Source organism: Otolemur garnettii, unplaced genomic scaffold (assembly GCF_000181295.1).
Source record: "Otolemur garnettii isolate 467f Iridium unplaced genomic scaffold, OtoGar3 scaffold00010, whole genome shotgun sequence".
NCBI classification, from domain to species: domain Eukaryota; kingdom Metazoa; phylum Chordata; class Mammalia; order Primates; family Galagidae; genus Otolemur; species Otolemur garnettii.
Window position 1 is genome coordinate 35,578,188 of NW_003852405.1, and position 21,280 is coordinate 35,599,467.

At 45.9% G+C, this 21,280-nt stretch overlaps 1 protein-coding gene across 1 annotated transcript in view; it reads left to right on the forward strand.

Moving 5' to 3' along the window:
- RPE65 (RPE65, retinoid isomerohydrolase) overlaps positions 1 to 16,974 on the forward strand; it is an 18,871-nt gene extending 1,897 nt beyond the window's left edge. Inside the window, exons 2-14 of the mRNA XM_003784228.1 lie at positions 305 to 387; positions 1,717 to 1,867; positions 3,682 to 3,789; positions 3,893 to 4,034; positions 6,346 to 6,493; positions 7,976 to 8,057; positions 8,397 to 8,529; positions 8,636 to 8,775; positions 9,763 to 9,892; positions 15,169 to 15,283; positions 15,378 to 15,472; positions 15,585 to 15,696; positions 16,459 to 16,974. Coding sequence (XP_003784276.1) covers positions 305 to 387; positions 1,717 to 1,867; positions 3,682 to 3,789; positions 3,893 to 4,034; positions 6,346 to 6,493; positions 7,976 to 8,057; positions 8,397 to 8,529; positions 8,636 to 8,775; positions 9,763 to 9,892; positions 15,169 to 15,283; positions 15,378 to 15,472; positions 15,585 to 15,696; positions 16,459 to 16,610 — 1,591 coding nt within the window. The 3' untranslated portion in view covers positions 16,611 to 16,974. The remainder of the gene's footprint in view (positions 1 to 304; positions 388 to 1,716; positions 1,868 to 3,681; positions 3,790 to 3,892; positions 4,035 to 6,345; positions 6,494 to 7,975; positions 8,058 to 8,396; positions 8,530 to 8,635; positions 8,776 to 9,762; positions 9,893 to 15,168; positions 15,284 to 15,377; positions 15,473 to 15,584; positions 15,697 to 16,458) is intronic.
- The last annotated feature ends 4,306 nt before the right edge of the window (positions 16,975 to 21,280 follow it).

Here is a 21,280-nt window from a genome sequence, read left to right on the forward strand (position 1 = left end):
TGGGCCCACAGTGGTCAGCCCCTCAGACAGGATGGACCAGCAGAGGTGAGCCCCCAGATGAGGTGGGCCCACAGTGGTCAGCCCCTCAGACAGGACGGACCAGCAGAGGTGAGCCCCCAGATGAGGTGGGCCCACAGTAGTGAGCCTCCAGACCAGGTGGACCAACAGCTGTGAGCCCCACTAGCCTGGATGAGCCAGTGGTGCTGAGCCACGTGGAGCCGAGAGGCCTTGTCTCCTGGAGCCTCCGTCCCTGCGGCCTCTCTGAGCACCAACACAAGCTCTTCTCTGTCCTGCGCGTTTTTAGAGTCGAGCACCCTGCTGGTGGTTACAAGAAACTGTTCGAAACTGTGGAGGAGCTGTCCTCGCCACTGACGGCTCATGTCACAGGTTGGTCTGGCCGTCTCCAAGCTGCCCTCTGCTCTGCCAGGCTTGTCCTCTCTAGCTTCTTGTCTCCTGGCAGCTCTTGGTTCTGGTCCCTCTGTGGGGTGCAGGGAGGGATCAGGTGGCTTCCTTTCACTGGCCTTCACCTCATTTCTCTACTGTAGAAAAGGGCCACTTAACCGGGGTTCCCTGAGCGTGGGGACCATGCCTGGTCACCTTCATCAGTAAATGTTCTGTTATATAAACGACTGTCCCCCAGTGTCTGAACAAATGGAGTTCCTGCAACAAGCCCCTGTCAACACCCATTACAGGCAGGTGGGCTTTATGCTGTCCCGTGAAGCTGGGGCTGAGTGGGCCAATGTTGGTTCTGGAGCCAGGAAGGGGCAAGTGCTGATCACAGCCCAGCCATCTAGGCATCGGAGGATCCTATGGCATTTAACTTTCTAAGCCTCAAGTCCCTTAAATACCAGAGACCCAAATCTACCTCATGCAGATAAAGTTTGAAGATTAAACAAGGCACTGTACATAAGATGACTTGCCCACCACGCAGCACACGGGGATGTAGAGATGACAGTTACTGGAGCTGCAGAAAATGCCCCATTGGCTTAGAGACACTTATTGGCAAAGATGAAGCAAACAGTGCCAACACCACACTTCTCAAAGGACAAGAGGGCACAAACCTAACCAGTTAAACTTGGAGGCCTTAACGACTGACTACCTTGGGTACCCCTCGTTTTGCCAATGAGGAAACTGAAACCCAAAGGTGGCATGTGGCAAACCCCAAGCCAGATTGAATCCCGACACCCAGCCCCATGTACTTTCTGCTACGGCAGAATGACTCCCCCAGCCAGTGGCTCACGTCCTCGGGGGAAGAGAGCGCTAAGCTTCAAAAAGCCAGTGTTCCTGTTGTTGTTTTATTTAAATAATTTCTTCTACAGAGGTATCTTTTTAAAATATTTTGCCCTGCTTCTAATCCATCTCTCTACCCCTCACTCTACCAAAATATATCAAGAAATTAGAAAATCGTCTTAAACGTGGACTGGCTCTGGAAAAATCTATCAGTTGCAGAATCCCACTGCCCTCAAGAGGCTTTTTCTCCCCCCTCCTCCAGCCTCATCCACACTCTGGGGCTTTGCCACATTTCTCACCAAGTGCCTCCTGGTAAAAGACAAGTCCAGTCGGCAGACGTTTCCTAAGTGCTGTCCCACGAACATCTCTGCCAGCTTTATAAGGAAGAGGCTGCCCCCACTGGGCTACTGGCAAATCCCACCTTACCAGAGAGGACCCAGCCCAAGGGCAGTGTGGGAAGCAGTGTCCTGTCTCCCTTCACCGCAGGCAGGATCCCCCTGTGGCTCTCCGGCAGCCTCCTTCGATGCGGGCCAGGGCTCTTTGAAGTGGGATCCGAGCCATTTTACCACCTGTTTGATGGGCAGGCCCTCCTACACAAGTTTGACTTCAAAGAAGGACACGTCACATACCACAGAAGGTAAAGGGGCCCGAGGTCCAGCTCCCCATCCCAGGAGTGAGGCCCAGCTCAGCTCCTCCCAGAACCTCTGAACCCCCCCCAAAGCCCAGCTCCCCATCCAGGAGTGAGGCCCAGTTCAGCTCCTCCCATGCACCTCTGAATCTCCTGCACCCAGGAGGGGACCTACACACCCACTTGCTTCTCAGAATCCACCTGGCTTTGTACATCTACACAGACCCCAGGGGGACTGGGGCCAAGCTAAGCTAAGAACTAGAGCTTTGGGGTCCACCAGGCCTGGCTTTAAGTCCTGCATTCAACAGACACTCCTTGCCTAGGCAGGTGACCTCATTCTTTATACTCCGTAACAGTAGAATCTACTTCAGTGGTTCATCACGTGGGTTACAGGAGAGTACAGCATCTAGCACATGGGACGCCCTCAACAATGGCAGCTGCCGCGACGACTAGGATGAGTAGTGAGCCACAGGCTATGTTGACTTCTTTCCATGTTTTAGAACTAGAAAGGCCACAAGGAAGGAGAGGGAGGTGCTGCCAAGTAGGGAAGGACCAAGTTTTTCCTAGTGATACCAGAAAGAAAAGTCTTCTCAAAACAAGAGATTACTGCTAAACGCTTGAAGACCTGAGCGTCCCCCAGGAAGCCCCCTTAGCACCAGGTGAATACGCAGCCTCTGCTTTAACAGTCGGTCCTGTAAGTGGCTTTGTTGACCCTCTTAGATTTCAGACATTTTGAAAGGATGTCAAAAGGAAGAGAAAAGGAGAAGTCAGGTTAACCTGGGCTGGAATAGAAGGGAAACGGGTCACGTCACCAGGAACGCAGCTACCACAGCCCAGGCTAGAGTTCAAAGCCTTCACATGCCTTCCATAGACCTGGGCACTCATCCTCTTTGTGAAAGTACAAAGTCAGATTTTATTTTATTTATTTATTTGTTTGTTTGTTTATTTATTTATTTATTTATTTTGACACAGTCTCACTATGTCACCCTGGGTAGAGTGCCATGGCATCACAGCTCGCAGCAACCTCAAACACTTGGGCGCAAGCAATTCTCTTGCCTCACCTTCTGAGTATCTGGGACTGCAGGTGCCTGCCACAACGCCTGGCTATTTTTTGTTGCAGTTGTCATTGTTGATTAGCAGGACCAGGCTGGGTTCAAACCCACTACCCTCAGTGTATGTGGCCAGCACCGTAACCACTGAGCTATAGGCGCCAAGCCACAAAATCAGATTTTAATTAGCTGTCCACTCGAGAAATCCTGCCTAACATACACCCTTTAGTTGGGGACACAGTTCGGCAGACCCACCTGGGCAGAAAATTAAATTCAAAAATACCTGTTTTTTAAAGTAGCAAAATCAATTTTAAAATGGGAAAAAACCCAAGAGGGACAGAGAGGGACTGACAGGCACGAGATTCAGCAGGCGCTGCTCTGCGTTTCCCCAGTAAGTGAGTTACAGACACAGGGAGCGGCTGTGTGAACCGCCCGGGCCTGCAGAGTGCCACGTGGGAAGGTCACGGTGTCCGGCGCTGCGGCCTGGGACTACTAGCTACATGACATAGGCCAGTTACGCCAGCACTAAGCTGCTCTGGACCTCAGCCACCTCATCTCTGAGGCTCAGAAGATATAAATTTATGCTCATGGAACATTGTCTCTTTCTCCTGGGGTCACCCCAAGAAAGTGAGCAGACAATATTCTTTATTCCTCCTGCTGGGAATTTGTGCTTCTGACTTGGTGAGGCCACAGGGAGTGACCGTTCTAAGTTCCATGTGGCTGGGAGTGACCACCCCTGTCCATGGCCCTCCCCTGTGTCCCAACATCCTGCAGGTTTATCCGCACCGATGCCTATGTCCGGGCAATGACGGAGAAAAGGATTGTCATCACGGAATTCGGCACCTGTGCCTTCCCAGATCCCTGCAGGAATATATTTTCCAGGTGGGTGAGACCGAGCTGCATGTCACCCGAGACGCTTTGCCTTAGCCCTTTTCCACTCATGACTTGAAAGCTGCTGGACTGAAACACATACCCCCTTCTGCAGGTTCTTCTCTTACTTCCGAGGAGTGGAGGTTACCGACAACGCCCTTGTTAACATCTACCCAGTGGGGGAAGATTACTACGCCTGCACCGAGACCAACTTCATCACAAAGGTGAATCCAGAGACCCTGGAGACGATTAAGCAGGTGAGACACAGTGCTCAGAAGACGCCACTCAGGAACTTAGACACTGGAACTCAGGATCCAATGAATGGAAACGGGACAATCTGGTGGAGAGAACGTGAGAGCCAGATTAAATTCCAAATCCCTGATTTTTCATGCACTACTAGCTATGTGACTTAGGGCAAACCTGGTTTCTTCATCTGTGAAGTTTTGAACACTTATACTGATTCAAAGAAAACCAAATAAAATGCCCAACATATTCATGAGTGACACAAATTCTTACTGAGGGCTTTCCAAGTACCAGAATGTGTGCTAGCTGCAAGGAGCGGGTCATGGGTAAGAGAACAACAAGGTCCCTGAGACTCATGGCTTGTCCAGGCCAGCATGGACATCATTCATACTTGGGTGCTCAAAAAATTATAGCTGCTGATATTAAAAACCACGCAATTCATGGTTCCATGTCTAGTAACCATAGGAAGACAGTCTCTGTCCACAGTGGGTGTCAGGGCGCAGGCTGCTCTGTCCACCTGCTCAGACTGCTCACTAAGTCTGACACACACTGTCCCCAGCTCTGTGTAGTTTGTGGTGTGTGTGTGTGTGTTGCGCGTGCGGGGTACATGTCGATCACATAGAGAAGGACGGAGACTGTTGTCCAAAATCATTCACTGGACTCTGTGCGGGATGCTGTATTGCAGTTACCAGGTCTCTAATGGAAAATGTAGAAGCTGGAGTTTGGCCCCAGTATACACCTTCTCAGAGGTCATATTCCATTGGAACTAGTACTGTAGATACCCTGTCTTCACAGAAAAAATGTAGTTTTAAAAATCTGAGATCGTCTTTTGTTTACTCTGACTGAAACGGCCTTTGTCTCCAGCCTGATTCCCTTAAATACTGTTTTCTTAGTGAGGGAGACCCAAATCTTCTACAATACAAATGTAAACATGTTCTGCTTCTTGGGAGCCCCACGAAGGTCTTTGTGGCTGGGCAGGCCTCACGCCCCCCTCGGCCCACCCACCCCCACTCCCACACAGCCAGCGGGCTCCAGTTCACACGACTCTGTGTCCTAACATCAGGATGCTCAGCCCCAGACACAATGTCCATGCACCCACCTGGCCAACTTCCACCCCCTCTCCCGAGTTAGAGAAGGGCAGTCTGGGCCCCACGGCCTTGCTCTGCAGATACTGTTCTGTGCTCATGCAGCTTGTTGGTCTAACCTCGTGCTGCCCAGCAGAACTTTCCACCGAGATGGACAGATTCCCCACTGCTCTGTCCCGGTGCTGTAGAGAACTTGAAATATGACTGATGTGGCTGAGGGACTGACTGTGATGTTTCACCTAAAACCTAGTGCCTACTATTTTGGACAGTACGGGTCCAAATTAAAGTTCTTGAAAGCAAGAATCTTCTCTTTTCCTAGGCCTGGCCCAGCACTTGTCATAGCTCAGGCTGCCGGCTGAACAAACAAATGAATGAATGAATAAATGAATGTATTGCCTAATGGTTAAATAATGGTTCTAAAAAAGCCTATGCTTTCAAAGTATTCCCCTTATTGAATAACAAGAATGTTGGCTGGTTAAATATAATCTCCGTTCATTACTCATCCAATAACTGCTTAGGTTCCAAGCAGAAATCTGGTGTTGATTTGTCAACATCTGCCTCTGTGTTCTTGAACAGGACACTGGGCCTCTCTGGGACCTCAGTTTCTCCTCTGAACTTAGAGGTTTGTGCTAGATTTGTGGATATGAATTTCTGATGAGACTCCAAATTGAATTAAAGGTCTGAACCCTCTCCTCAGAAGTGTTTATATTTAATTCCAAGGGAGTCACGGTTCTCCCTGAAGTCTATTTAGGTTAAGACTTTCTGTGCTAGATGAACCTGAGGTCAGTCTCAGTTACAAACTCACACAGTACCACCTGCAGGGCACTGGCTCTGGTATCTCGGTCGCACCACATGAAATTGTCATTTTTGTAAACTGAAAATGATTGAATACCAGCAATTTTATACAGTTCAATCAAATACAGTGAGAGAAGTCTGAAGAAGTCCCAGGTTTGGGGTTTATCCTGTGTGAGGTCCACCTGCACATATAGGAAGGGAAGTCACAGTACACATCAAGTGAAGAGCCGGGTCGCAGATGAGGACACACAGGCGTCAGCGTGGGCGTCCCAGGAGAACTCTGTGGTGGGAGCTGAGGGTGAAAGACTGTAGGATCCAGAGAGGTGGAAAGAAAGAGAAAGAGCAGTTAGGGTGAGAGTGCCACCAGCAGCCGGGGCAGACGTGGGCAAAGGCGTGAGGGCTCTTCTTTGTCTCACCACGGGTGACGCTCACTTTCCTTCTGTAGGTCGATCTTTGCAACTACGTCTCAGTCAACGGAGCCACTGCTCACCCCCACATCGAAAGTGATGGAACTGTTTACAACATCGGTAATTGCTTTGGGAAAAATTTTTCAATTGCCTACAATATTGTAAAGATCCCTCCACTACAAGCAGGTAAGTTTATGGATCTTCCCTCTATATTGTGAGAAAGTTACTAGAAATACACGATGACATATTAGAATATCGAGATAGCATTATCTTGCAGACTTCAGAACAACTGTCCTTACTCCCGCCCTACCAGGGGACTGCCGCCCAAGGGCACCAAGCAAGAGATGATAACTTAAAAATACAGACAGCAGGTGGGCGCAGTGGCTCCTGCCTATAATCCTACTATTTTGGGAGGCTCAGGAGTTCGAGACCAGCCTGAGCAAGAACAAGAACTGCCTCTACTAAAAATAGAAAAAACCTGGCCTGGAGTGCTGGCACATGTCTGTAGTCCCAGCTACTCGGGAGGATGAGGCAAAAGGATTGCTTGAGCCCAGGAGTTTGAAGTTGCTGTGAGCTGTGACTCCATGGCACTCTACCCAGGGCAACAGAGTGAGACTCTGTCAAAAAAAGGAAGAAAGAAGGGAGGGAGGGAAGGAGGAACAGAGGGAGGAAGGAAGGAGGGAAAAGGCAGAAAACCAGTGTCCAAGATCATGTTTTGAAATGTTATCTATATACGGATTTGATCCTGTATAACTTAGATTCAAATCTAGCAAACACTTATGGAGCACTTATTCACGTGCCAGGCAAAACACATGTGTTCATCATAGCATGTGTCCATACATGGGAGAGTTACTAAGTATTTTGTGTTCAATTCCTAAAACTATAATCAAATCTATTAACTCATTAATACTGTAGAGAAAGCATTAAAGAAGAGGAGAGAGGACTCTAGAATTCTCTATTCACCCTCCTTTCATCATCAGGTTCATTGACAAACATCCTGATGATGGAACTATATGACTTTAGATGAATTTTTCTTTAGAATTACTTACTACAGTTGTCCAAGTACAGTTCCTGAATGAGCAGAATCTCCTGGAAAACTGTTAGAAATACAACTCAAGCCCAACTTCGAGCAGACTGAATAAAGAAATCTGGGAGTGCAGCCTGGAATCAGCATTTTAAGAAGCCTGTTATGTGATTCTGATGTACATTAAGGTCTGAAGACCACTTAGCAAATAAATTAAAATTTAATGTGGATTCCTGTACAGGGTTATTGAAAAAAAAAATAACCTATGCTTAGGCATCCTAAGATATTGCAAAAGGCATTTTGGCCATACTAAAGTTTTGCCTTATTACCTGGACTTAAAACCCACCTCCAGTTGCTACAAGATGTGACTCCCCTACTCCCGCCTCCCACAGCCCTGCCTGAGCATACTTCTCCAAATCTGCTGGCATTTGGTTGTCCTGGGTGATTGTCACCTCACATGAAATTTCACTAAGCAACGCCAATGACGGAGAAAATGAAAATAAGCTCTGAAAAAGAAAAATCAAGATCTGAACATGTGCTTCTTTGCTTATATAAGCTGTTCTAAATGCTTTGGTTTTTGTTTGTTTGTTTGTTTGTTTTTTAAAGAGGCTGTTTCAAAACCTTTTAAAACCACTTTATTTCAGACAAGGAAGATCCCATAAGCAAGTCCGAGGTTGTTGTCCAGTTCCCCTGCAGTGACCGGTTCAAGCCATCCTATGTCCACAGGTAACTTAAAGGCCTGCTATAATCTGCAGGAAAACTCAGGTTGAAAGATTTGCTTTGCCAGGAAGCACCTGTGGCTCAAAGGAGTAGGGCACTGGCCCCATATACTGGAGGTGGTGGGTTCAAACCCAGCCCCGGCCAAAATAAATAGAGGTTTGCTTTGCCTACCTTTGATACCCATCCTGATCACAACATTTTTTACAGAAAACTCAATTTAAACATACCTCACTTCATGTGGGCACTGTTGATTCACGCAGCCAGGCTCACCTCCTCTGTGCAGACTTCCTTGCCACTGGGGCATCAGGCCCTTCCATTCACAAGCACGTTTGTGTTTCCAAACAGTTTCGGTCTGACTCCCAACTACATCGTTTTTGTGGAGACACCAGTCAAAATCAACCTGTTCAAGTTCCTTTCCTCCTGGAGTCTTTGGGGAGCCAACTACATGGACTGTTTCGAGTCCAATGAAAGCATGGGTGTAAGTCTGAGTTATTGTCAAGTTGTGATTCTGAAAGAAAATGAGATCCATAATGGACACTTTTTTCCATCTCAAAGGCATCAAAACATCTTACTCACTTTTCAAGGTTTGGCTTCATATCGCTGACAAAAAAAGAAGGAAGTACATCAACAACAAGTACAGGACGTCTCCCTTCAACCTCTTCCATCACATCAACACCTACGAGGACAGCGGGTTTCTGATTGTGGATCTCTGCTGCTGGAAAGGGTAAGCGTGCACAGGGCAAATGGCACATCTCCTGTTGGTCCTGGAAGGTAGGAGGTGTTTACAGGGAGGCTGCTCTCGATGTCTGATCTGAATCATATCTAAAGGTGGTGGCCGGCGTGGTGGCTCAGCCTGTGTTCCCAGAACTCTGGGAGGCCGAGGCAGGTGGATTGTCTGAGTTCAGGAGTTCAAGGTCAGCCCGAGCAAGAGTGAGATTCCATCTCTAAAAATAGCCAAGCTTTGTGGTGGGTGCTTGTAGTCCCAGCTACTCAGGAGGTTGAGGCAAGAGAATCACTTAAGCCCAGGAGTTGGAGGTTGCTGTGAGCTGTGATGCCACGTCATTCTACCAAGGGCAACAAAGTGAGACTCTGTCTCAAAAAATAAATAAATATATATGTATTTTTTTATATATTAATATAAATACATTTATTTATTATTTTAGACACATATATGTTTAAAGTACAAGAGGTATGTGGGAGTCAAAAATGTAACTGAAAAGACAACAGGAAGTTTAGGTAGTCTGAACGTCAAAACCGTGATTAAGGGTTGAAAACCAACTGGGTCTATGGACCAGACCTGAAAATAAAAAGACCTCAGGAATGAACTTAAACTTTACAAAATCTCTGAGGAATCCTGAACCTCAGCTACTCCAGGATTGGGAGAAGAAGGTAGTCTGCTTTTATTCAGACTAGCCAAGTCCCTAAAAAGAAAGAAAAACAGCTCCTAACTGCACAAACAGAGTGGTGACCAAAGAGCACCCAGGAAGGCTCAGGGCTGTGGGCACGTAAACACGGCCATGCGGTAGGTTTCTTTTTTTCACCCTGTGTGGGCAGAAGGAAATGACTTTACTATACACATACCTGGTTCATTAGCAGTTTCTGGGTTGTGGAATAACAACAGGCAGGTTCCTAGGCTTCTAAAAGGCATGAATCATCCCTCTAAAATGACTTGTAATTGCCTGCGCTCATGTTTGATTTCTTATTTTTGCAGATTTGAATTTGTTTATAATTACTTATATTTAGCCAATTTACGTGGAAACTGGGATGAGGTCAAAAAAAGTGCCCGGAAGGCTCCCCAGCCTGAAGTGAGGAGATACGTCCTTCCCCTGAGCATGGACAAGGTAACCGCCTCCCCCACGGCCCTCAGCTGCAACCACAGCGTCTCACGCTGAGGGGCTGACTTCCAGCGTCATGCTCACACAAAGCCCTGCAGTTTCAGAGCTGGAAGGAACTGTAAAAATAAACTAGTTAAGCTCCCTTCACTTGGCAAATGAGGAAACCAAGCTCAGAAGGGTGCTGTGGCTTCACAAAAACGGGAGGTGGCCTCAGCAGAACCCAGCCGAGAACCCAGTCCCGACATTCTACATTTGCTATTTACAAAATCGGCTCAGAAACAGACTTCCTCAGTGAATAGAGCAGCCCCGCTGATCCCTAGGTCCTTTGTCAATCATATACATACCTTAAATAATTTCAAATTCTGGAGAGGGGAAAAGTCAAAAGTACCCTTGTGGGGAAACCAACCCATTATTTTGGCTTTTGATTAATCTAAAAATATCACTAAAGTTTAAAAATCATTGATAGCATTAGACAATCGTCTCTCTGTTTCTACTTTTTCTTCCCTGTGCTCAGTGACGGTCTTTTTAGAATGCGCAGAGTGACGTCTGGAATTTGTAGTGTGATGGAAACGCCAGTCACAATCAAGAAAATCACTTTCGTGTAGACCCCTGAGCACACACCCTGTCTCATGTCAGGTCCCCAGTTGCACAAAGGTGCTGAGGGAGCCACATGGACTGCCAAACACTGACCAAGGCCTAGACCTGCCGCTGTAGAAAATTAGCCCAACCCAGAACCAGATATCACAGTTCTTAAGCAAGTCTGTGAGCCCTATAAAGGATGAGAAACAGGGAGGAGGTTGAGATTAGGCAAAAGGGTGAAATGATTATGATTAGCAAGATTTAAGGTGGAGACCTGAAGTGGTTGCTGGAACTAGTTGGTTGGGCACACAGGGAGGTGGGTCTGGGCAGAGGGGCTGGAGAGACCAGCTGGAGTGACACGTCAGGGGCCCATAAGTCTGCGGACATCCCATAAGGATAGGGAGCCCCTGCGGTAATGTGAGTGGTGGGGTGGTCTGTGAGATTTGTTCCAGAAAGGTCCCTGGGAGCCTCACAGAAGGCGGCCCAGGAGGTGGGGAGCCTCAAGGCGGGAAGCCTGTGAGAGGATCAATGCAGTGGGGTGAATAAAAGAGGAGAAATACCTGAGTAAAGAACCTGGCAACTGAGTGACAGAAGGTGACACAGGGCTGAGAAATCTCTAGGCAGCAGGATGGGCAGGAGTTGGTGTCTAACTGTGTGACAGTGAGGGACGGAAGGAGCTCCGGACCCTCCTCAGGTCTGCCCTCTGCAGGAGAGTGAGTGATGCTACAATCTGCTGAGTCCAAAGCGCAGAGGAGTTGCTGGTTTGCAGGAAGAGTGAGATTTATGTCAGACATGTCGAGTTGAAAGTACTCACGGGTCAGCTCAACAAAATGTCAACAGGCAGCTGGTGGACAAGGGTCTGGGGCTCAGAAGAGAGATCAATTGGGGTCCCCAGACGCTCTGCTCTCCCCTCAGGAAGCATATCACCGGCACATACTCAGGTGCCCGTAAATAAATACTTACTAAACGAATGAGTCAATTAATTCCAGCAAACTCTTGTTTTGTTGAAAACAGTAAAATCACAATCATCTTTAATTGAAGGACATAAATGAGGATCATTTAACTTTAAAATCCACATTCCAAAACAAAGAAAAAGGAAGGATTTTTCTAAATGGACAGTCACTGTCTGAAGAAAGGTCACCCACTTGTAGAATGATCAGAAATGTCCCCATCACCCAATCCCCAGCCTGCAGTAGTTGCTGCAGTAGTTGCTGCTGACCCCTGCAGCAGGCATCCCAGTAGTGGTTTCGGTGGCTACGTGGGAAGGACACACTTCTACCTCTCAAGGAACCCGTTAGCTAGTGCGGTAGGGGAAGGTGAAAGGGGAATGATAAAGTGGGTCAGCCCAGGAGGGCTTCCCTGAGGGAGGGTGACCGGCAGTCTGAGGATGGAGTCCTCACACTTGTCTGGGGACTGGAACTGTGTTCATGGAACACCGTTGTTGGCAGTGGGCACTATGTGGGTAGGGTAGGCAGTGGGCACTGTTTGAGATGAACTTGCAGCAGAATAGTTGAGAACAGAAAGAACAGCTTAAGAAAAACCGGAGAAGTGGGGAACAGATTGTCAGAGAGAACTGGCTGTTATACAGCTGTCTGGCTCAGAGGCATAGGCTGAATCTCCATTTACAAAAGCTGATAAAAGATACCCTCTACTTACTCCTCACCTCCCATCCCTTCTCTATCCTGAAACTTTTTCACTATTCACTCATAATTCATAGTCTACTACCAGAAAAATTCCTCTATTCACAAGTTCCCTCCACTTCTTCCTTTTTCCAAGCACACTGGTCTTCTCCAGCAGCAATCTCGAGTGGAAACACTGTCCCCTCTGCACAGCCCTGTGCCCACTGGACCTGCGGCTGGGGCAGGCGTCCTCGTTCCTGTCTGCTCAGACCATTGTTCCCTCCATCAGCCCTTAAAGCACCTCACGTTTTCTCATTTTGGCCGGTCGTATAGAGCAGTGTGTGTACATGTGCACACACCCCTCTTCACTGCCGTCAGCCACTAACCTCCACTTACTCTCCCTCCTGGCTCCGCGTCACACTCCTTCCATTCCTACCCTTCCCTGTCTCTCCGTTTCTGGTGATTTCACTATACACAGCAAAGGTGATTCTTCAAACAACCTACCCTCTCAGTTCCTCTTCACCGACCTCATGTTAATTCTATCTCAGCCCCTCACTCATACCCTTGACCTTCACGTAGCCTGTGACTGTGCTCCTCCCATGACCTTGCAGCATCCTTGCCCGGCCGCCATTCCCTCCAGGAACTTTCCATCTCACTCTCTCTCGCTCCCTTAGGACTTACCGTCTCTCTTCCCTCACTTTAAATTTTGTGGTCAACAACCGTAACCACCCCCTCCCTCTCCCTCTCCTTAGACTCATTTTCCTTGCCTCTTTCTGACTCTATCAAACGCATTTGTCAAAACCACATACTTGTGAAACTCAGCTCTCTACCCACACCGTGCTTGTACCTCCACGGCTGACTTTAGGTGTTGAAAACACAGAACTGTGTTAATTGGGCCGATTTTAAACGCATGACCACAAACCTGACTCCACTCCTCTCTCACTTTGCTGGTTAAATATCCCACACCCTTCTCTCCTCAAACCTTTCACACCTCCCACCTCCACACTCATAAGCAGCGGATTACTAGGGTTCCTGTTTCTCTGAAACAAATGAAAGAAATCAGGAAAGAATCAGAGGCTCCTGCTACCACATCTACCCGCCCACAGGTGTCTGTACAGGCACTGAATTCTCCATCTTCCTATCCAGACCTAATCTCTTTCTTCCTCCCTACCCATCGGGGACCTGGATCACCATTTCCCTCCCCTCGTCAAGGGACCACTCACATCATGCTCTTACCAAATCCTTCTCTTAACTTCTTTGCCCCAAACAGTTCCTCCCTCATTCTTGTTCTGGTTGGAGGGCATCAAAAACCAATCCTTGATCCCCCTTCCCCATGGTACACTCATCCCTATTTATTTATTTTAAAGATGAGGTCTTGCTATGTGACCCAGGCTTGCCTCTAATTCCTGGATTCAGGTGACCCTCCAGCCTCAGCCTCCTGAGTAGCTGGGACCACAGGTGTGTGCCACCAGGCCAGGCAACTAACACCTTTTTAAAGATTCACACTTTAAAGCAGCTACACTGACATTTTTAACTTTCCCTCAAACTCACAGCTCTTATACTGGACTGTCAATTCCACGTCTGCATTTGAATATTCAGTAAACATCTCAGGCCGAATAAGAGCTGAACTTCTCATTTTCCCCAGCAAAATTCCTGCTCCACCTGCCACAGTCCTCCCCATGTTGGTTGGGACACAGCCTCTAATGGCTCAGACGGATCACCGTGGGGTCCTGCTCAACACCGCTCCTTCCGAGCCTCTCCGCAGCCCACACCCACATCAGAAGACCTGCCCGACTCCGCCTTCCACTTCCCACTGGCTTCGGTGCCACCGGCCACTGCTCTCTTTTGACTACACCACTACAAGATGCGCTGGCTTTCCTGAGCCCACTCTTGCATCCCCCCTAGTCCCAAGGGTTGTCTCAAGGCAGCAGCCAGGGGAATTTGCTTAAAAATAAATCACAGCTTGGCACTCCTGGGCTCAGCCCCCTGCAGTGTTTTCCCATGGCTCAGCCACAGAGAAGCCCACCAGCCCCCGAGGACCCACGGTCTATCCCTGCTGCCTCGGCCCCAGCCCGCTCTGTCCTCTGGCTCAGTCGGCTGCAGCCACTTTGATACTTCTCAAGCCCCTTTGGCCTTCTTCCTTGAGCCTTTGCTCGGTTTGTTTTCTGGCCTTGAATTTTCTTCCCCAGACATCCACGCTACTATGTCTCTCACCTCCTAAGTTCTGTCTCAAATGCAGCCTTCTCAAAGATGCCCACCTGACACCTATCCCACTGCAGTCTGCTGTCCCTCCCTCCAATGTCGATCTGCCCACCCTCCCACTCCAGTCCCCCCCTCCAGTCTGCTGTCCCTCCATATAATTATGGAGTGTCCTGCAATTTACTCATTAGTTATATTTATTGCCTATCTCCTCAAACTGGAATGTATGATGAGGAGGACAGGGACTTTCCCCAAGTTCTAGAATAGAGTCTGGAACAAATCCCATGGTCAAGTATTCAAGGAACTAAGTAGATACGAGCTTGGAAAGAGTACAAGGTATTTGTCATTTCCACAAAACAATCGGGAAAATCGCTTATGTCTGGCAAGAGATCTTACCGAAAATCCGCTCCAGGGGTTTGATATTAGGTTTTTCTTTTTTACAACATAAGTGTATGGCTTTTTCTTTCAAATAAAATAAAAATTCATCCTAACTAAAAGAGATAAACTCTTGGATCCCACAGTCACTTGAAGCCTGTTGTTCTTGTTGTTCCAACAATAACAACAACAAAATTATTCTTTTTATTTTTGCCAAGGCCCTTCCTCAGAGTCTTAAATTTTCCTTGAGTGGGGCATTATTTTACAGATGAGGAAGCTGATTGAGGGCCTGAGAGGTTCTGCAACTGTCCTAGTGACACACAGCCAGCGAGTGACACAGGTGGGACAGCCTGCCCAGCCGCCTTCCCAGGACTCCCTCAGCTACGTCCCTGCCCTGATCCCCTGAGTATTGATCTAAGAAAGAGCTCGGAAGGAACATGCGGGAAGTCTGCAATTATGGGGGCCTGAAATGCCTCCCTGCTCCCAGGTTTCTGTCATTTTCTTTCTTAGGCTGACACAGGTAAGAATTTAGTCACGCTCCCCCACACGACGGCCACTGCGGTCCTGTGCAGCGATGACACCATCTGGCTGGAGCCTGAGGTTCTCTTTTCGGGGCCTCGCCAAGGTGAGATGATCTAGAGACAGCCTCCTGGGGGTGAGCAGAGATGTTCCCCTCGGGGATCAGCAGAGTTTCCCCAAGGGCCTGCTCTGTTTTGCAGCCTTCGAGTTCCCTCAGATCAATTACCAGAAGTACGGAGGGAGACCTTACACATACGCCTACGGACTTGGCTTGAATCACTTTGTTCCAGACAGGGTAATTAATCCATCTTACTAATATGAGAACAGAGCCGGAGTCTTATGCCAGTCACGGAAAGCACATTAACCGATCGATTGGTTGAGGACCGCCTTTTCTTTCCTTCGGACAGCTCTGTAAACTGAACGTCAGAACGAAAGAAACTTGGGTGTGGCAAGAGCCCGACTCCTACCCCTCGGAGCCCATCTTCGTGTCTCACCCCGATGCCTTGGAAGAGGATGACGGTAATGAGGGTTATGGCTGGGTCTGAACACACTCCTTCCCCTGGAGCTCTGGGGTAATGAGGGTTATGGCTGGGTCTGAACACACTCCTTCCCCTGGAGCTCTGGGGTAATGAGGGTTATGGCTGGGTCTGAACACACTCCTTCCCCTGGAGCCCTGGGCCCCGGTTCAGGAGTTCAGGACAGGAGTTCGGTTGATTGTTCCTCAATGTTCAGAAGTGATCTGTAATACTGCACATAGGACAGCAGGAAAGAAATTGAACTTATTTCATCTTTTGGCCAGGCCTGGGTGGTTCCTAGTGGGAAAAAAATGCTAAAGCACCTCTGGTGTCCCAGTGAAGCATCAGTGTCTGCTCCAGGCGAGGGAGAAGTGTGAATTCTAGGGTTTTGCCTTTCCGACCAAAGGAACAGCAGGAACAGCTGGTGTTATATTTTTATGGTTCAGATCAGCACAGACTCATTCATTCAGTAGCAGTTAGTGAGCACCTACTGTATTCCAGTCACTGTCACAGGGTATTGGGACATGCTGATGAGCAGGTCAGGGCTGGGCATTGCCTTCTAGGAGCTTCCAGTCCAGGGGGAAACGAATATTTTAAAAGACCTCTTCAGGTGATTTCACAGCCAGGCAGTAGAAGAGTCAGAACAAGATTCAAGTCACATGTTTTCTTTGTCAGTGTCCCACATCCTATGTCATTTCAATGACATTTAATCTATGGCCCCGGCTTTTCTAAATTCCGTAGCACCTTGTTTACTTCTGATTAACAGGTGTGATTCTGAGTGTGGTGGTGAGCCCTGGGCCAGGACAGAAGCCTGCTTACCTCCTGGTCCTGAATGCCAAGGACTTGAGCGAAGTTGCCCGGGCTGAAGTGGAGATTAACATTCCTGTGACCTTTCACGGACTGTTCAAAAAATCCTGAGCATATTCTTCTAACAAGATAAGTTTTTAGTGACACACCAAAAACACAAGGTTCAGGTCTGCAATCAAATTCTGTTCCTTTTCAGCCTGGCCTTCACTTTCAGATGTCACAGTTTGTCAGTGTGTTATGGAGAGCACTGAGTTCAGCAAGCAAGTCCTTAAAAAGAAAAGAAAGTCCCTCCTTAGATGCTCACACTTCCTCTGAAGCCCCACAGACCATAACTGGAGACTCCGTGTGTGTTTAGCAATCAGATAGGAAAGGAATGTGGATGTACAGACAGCTTTATTTCTATTATAAAAGTTGCTTCAGGCACCTATCTGCTCCAATTATTATTTTAACATTTAAAAACCAAAGTCCTCTACACCTAATTTTATGTGGCTTTGCTGAGTCCAGGCAGTGTCATGTTATAAGGCCTAATTTCTAAATGTCAGCTGAACTTTTTCTCAAACCAGGGACTGTTTTCTAAGAGTAATCATCACAAGTGTTTTGCATATACGTAGGTAAAGGCTCAAAGATTTTTCAAGCATGTGAACTTTAACCTGTGTGTTGAATATAGACAATTACTATTATGCCCAATTTCATAATGCGAAAACCTATGTCCAGTCAACTGAGCTTCTCAACCAAGTAACGTCTCAGAGATCATAATAAAAGCTTAGGTAACAGGAAAGCAAGTACATAAAGGAGTGACTGTACTTTTTTTTAAATCACAAAATACTTATAATACCTATTTAAAATCAAACCATGCGATAACGTGGGGGTTATACCTTTATGCCTCATTTGTTTAATTACATTTAAGTGCTGTGCTATCATTTGAGACAGAAAAAATATTAAATTACTAACATTCAGATATTAATACATTGTAAGCACTTTGTTTTTAAATTACTTTCTTCTATGCTACAGATTACAAAAAGAAGACACTGACCAAAAATTGCATTATTTATCTTAATCCTAGCACCTATTTTATGCATAAGAGCATTACGTATTGTCACATTTAAAGTGACCGGTGCCATGTTTAACTAGGGAAAAACAGCTTGAAGGAGCAGACTGACCAGGGTACTGGATGTATCTTTTTTATTTCTTTGTCTAAAGTACAAACTCATTTTTAAATTACAAATACTCATTAAAATATACTTTTCAAAGAAAATCCAAAAATATAGAAAACTGAAAATTATACATCAAAATCACACAGAGCTCATCTACATTTAGCTACTCTTGAGTTTGGGGAACTTGCTATTGAAGGACAAGAAGATTTGAATCAATAGAAATATTTACCATAAAAAATAGAAATACTCACCATGTCCCATGGCAGGAACACGCATCAATAGGTTTATCACTCATCGCCTTAAATCACTCTAAAAATTTAACAACCTTCAAATTAAAATGCTAAACATTTTTTCAATCAGACAAATTGATTTGAAAGTTCATATGAAAAAATAAATTAGTATGCCAGGAAGACTTTGTAGAAGCAGAGCAATTAGGACTCGCTGTTCTAGATATTAAAATAAGTCCACAGTTTCCGTAATTAGACAGTGTGGTGCTGGCACGAATCAGCAGGTAACCCAGTGCAGCAGAATATAATTCTAGAATTAGCATAAATATATACAGCACTTTCTAAAAATTTTAACCCAGCAGAGAAAATCTGAACTATTCAAAAACAGTATTATGAAAAATAGGTATCATCTGTCAAAAACAAAAGCTGGATCCACACCACAAGGTGTCCACCAGGACACGCTTTAAATATATTAATTATGTACATGTAGAAAAATCATAAAAGCACTTAAGGAAAAAATGAGAAGTTCTTTATAACTTAAAGTGGGGAAGGACTTTCTAATTATAACTTATAAAAGAAAAATACATGATAAATTCTTTTAAAATACTCTGCATGTCTAAAAAAAATCACATTAATGAAATCACAGAAATATTTCATAACTCCTAACAGAGACAGACAGATAAAATATAAACCCTTCTGGGAATTGATTATCAAATGACGACCACCCATAGAAAAATGGATGAAGAGAAATTCACAGGTAACCATACCCAAGTGGTTCTCAAACATATTCTTTAAAAATGGTCAACTTCACCCAACTAAGCAAAATAAAAACTAAAAGCATACCAAAAGCACCATTTCTCACCTACCAGATTCAGTGTGCTCCACATCTCCCTCTGTCCCACGGCAGGCAAACCAGCACTCTCAGACGGGGCTGATGAGGACACTGAGCCTCGGCCTGGGAGGGCAGCTCAGCGGTAGCTACGACTACTGTACTTTTACTCCACCCTGTAAAATCACGATGCAGCTTACACTCAGTAACATCACACAGGTACAACAGATAGTTCATTTTTTTAATCAAACAAAGAAATATGCTTCTTGAGATGACTTCTTAGATTTAATGACATACTGTATCAAAATTATAAATGCGTATGCTCGTTAGCTGAGTAACTCTATTTCAGGAATTTAGCCTCCAAATATATTTGCATATCTGTAAAATGATACATATATATATAGACAGAGAGAGATAATGATAATAATACTAACTGAAATTTTTTTAAATATGCCCAGAGAAATTGATTTTTAATAGTATGAATTTCCATTCATTTCTTGTATGCATCTAGTTAAATTTCACCAGAAAAAAGAACACACTATTTGAAATTTTTGAAAAATTGAAAATAACAAATATCCATTAATATGAAGCTGGTGAAATAAAGTACGTGCTGTGTAACTAGGAAAATGTGGGATAATAAATGGAAAAGTAAATTACAGAAAAATAAAGAGACTGAGACAGAGTCTCACTGTGTCACCGTCAGTAGAATGCCATGGCATCACAGCTCACAGCATCTTCAAACTCTTGGACTTAAGCAATTCTCTTGCCTCAGCCTCCCAAGTAGCTGGAACTACAGGCGCCCACCAAAACGCCTGGCTCTTTTTTGGTAGCAGCCGTCATTGTTGTTTGGCAGACCCGGGCTGGATTCAAACCAGCCAGCTCCAGTGTAGGTGGCTGGTGCCCCAACCACTGTGCTACGGGCACTGAGCCCAGAGAAGCTTTTCAAGTTAAGAAACAGTAAAGAATGACAACCACACATATATTGTGTGCTTATGGTTAAGGAAACTAGAAGGATAAATAGTAACTACTACTATTAAGTGGGCAGGTGGAAGATGGATAGGAAGTATATTATATTTTTCATTGTTTAACTGTACATACTTTTTAATTTTGTCTTTTTGAATAGGTTTGGCACCTGTGGCTCAAGTGGCTAAGGCGCCAGCCACATACACCTAAGGTGGCAGGTTCGAATCCAACCTGAGCCTGCCAAAACAACAATGACGGCTGCAATAAAAAAAAAAAAAAAAAGTAGCCGGGCATTGTGGCGGGCACCTGTGGTCCCAGTTACTTGGGAGGCTGAGGCAGAAGACTTGCTTGAGCCCAGGAGTTGGAGGCTGCTGTGAGCTGTGATGCCACAGCCCTCTACCCAAGGGACAGCTTGAGGCTCTGTCTCAAAAAAAAAGAAAAAAGAAATAAAATTAAATTAAAAATAAAATCCTTCATATCAGTTACAAAAGCTACATGGTAAAGTTCACAGGTCAGAACTGAAATAAACATGTGGCCCCAGGTCAAAAGAAATATAGAAATAGCTACATTATCTTTACATTATTAATCTGTGTGGTGGACAGATTAATGGCTTCTCCAATGATGTCCACATCCTAACCCCCCAAACCTTGTGAAGAGGCAAATTACATGGCAAAAGAGATTTGCTGAAGTGATTGAATTAAAGAGCTTAAAATAGGGAGACTGTCCTGGATGACTGGGACAACGGAATCACAGGACCATGGGACCAAAGAAATCGCAGGATCTTAACAAGAGGAAGGCAAGAGGGTCAGAATCATAAAATAAAAGGTGACAGAGAGAGGAGGGAAGACAATGTGATGGGGACATGAGCAGGGAAAGGCAGGTGGCCTCTAGATCAGCGATTTTCAACCCGTGTGCCTCGGCACACTGGTGTGCCGTGAGAAGATCTCAGGTGTGCAGCAAAAATGTCTCAAGATCATTAATTAAATTATTTTTGAAAGATGTTCAAAGCACAGTGAGTATATTCCTTTTTCTAACTCTTTTTTGGATCAACATAATTTAAGTGTAATAAGGAAGTTTAACTATAAGGTCAAGTGTGCCGTGAGGTGAAAAAGGTTGAAAAACACTGCTCTAGATGCTGGAAACAGCAGAGAATGGGTTCTCCCTGGAGCCTTCAGAAGGAACGTGGCCTCCCAACACCTTAACTTTGCCGCAGTGAGACCTTCAGAACTGTGAAGACAATAAATTTGTATTGTTTTAAAGCACTACATCTGTGTTAATGTAACAGCAAAATAAAAGCTCATACTCTGTGCCATTTTTATTAAATTTTAAAAAGGAATTGAGGTTAAATGTCCTGCATGTGGTAAGCATCTTCTGTTAGTATAAGAGAACAAACTTGAAAGAGACAGGCTAGCTGACACATCACACCATCTGACTTCAGAATACACTGCACAGGGACAGTAACACAGCAGCGTGCTGATGGCATAGAAATGAACATGTAGATGACGGAGCAGAAGAGAGGACTCTGAAGTCAACACACACACTCACAGCCAACCCACTGTCAACCAAAGTGCCAAGAACACACATTGGATAAAGAATAGTCACTCTAGT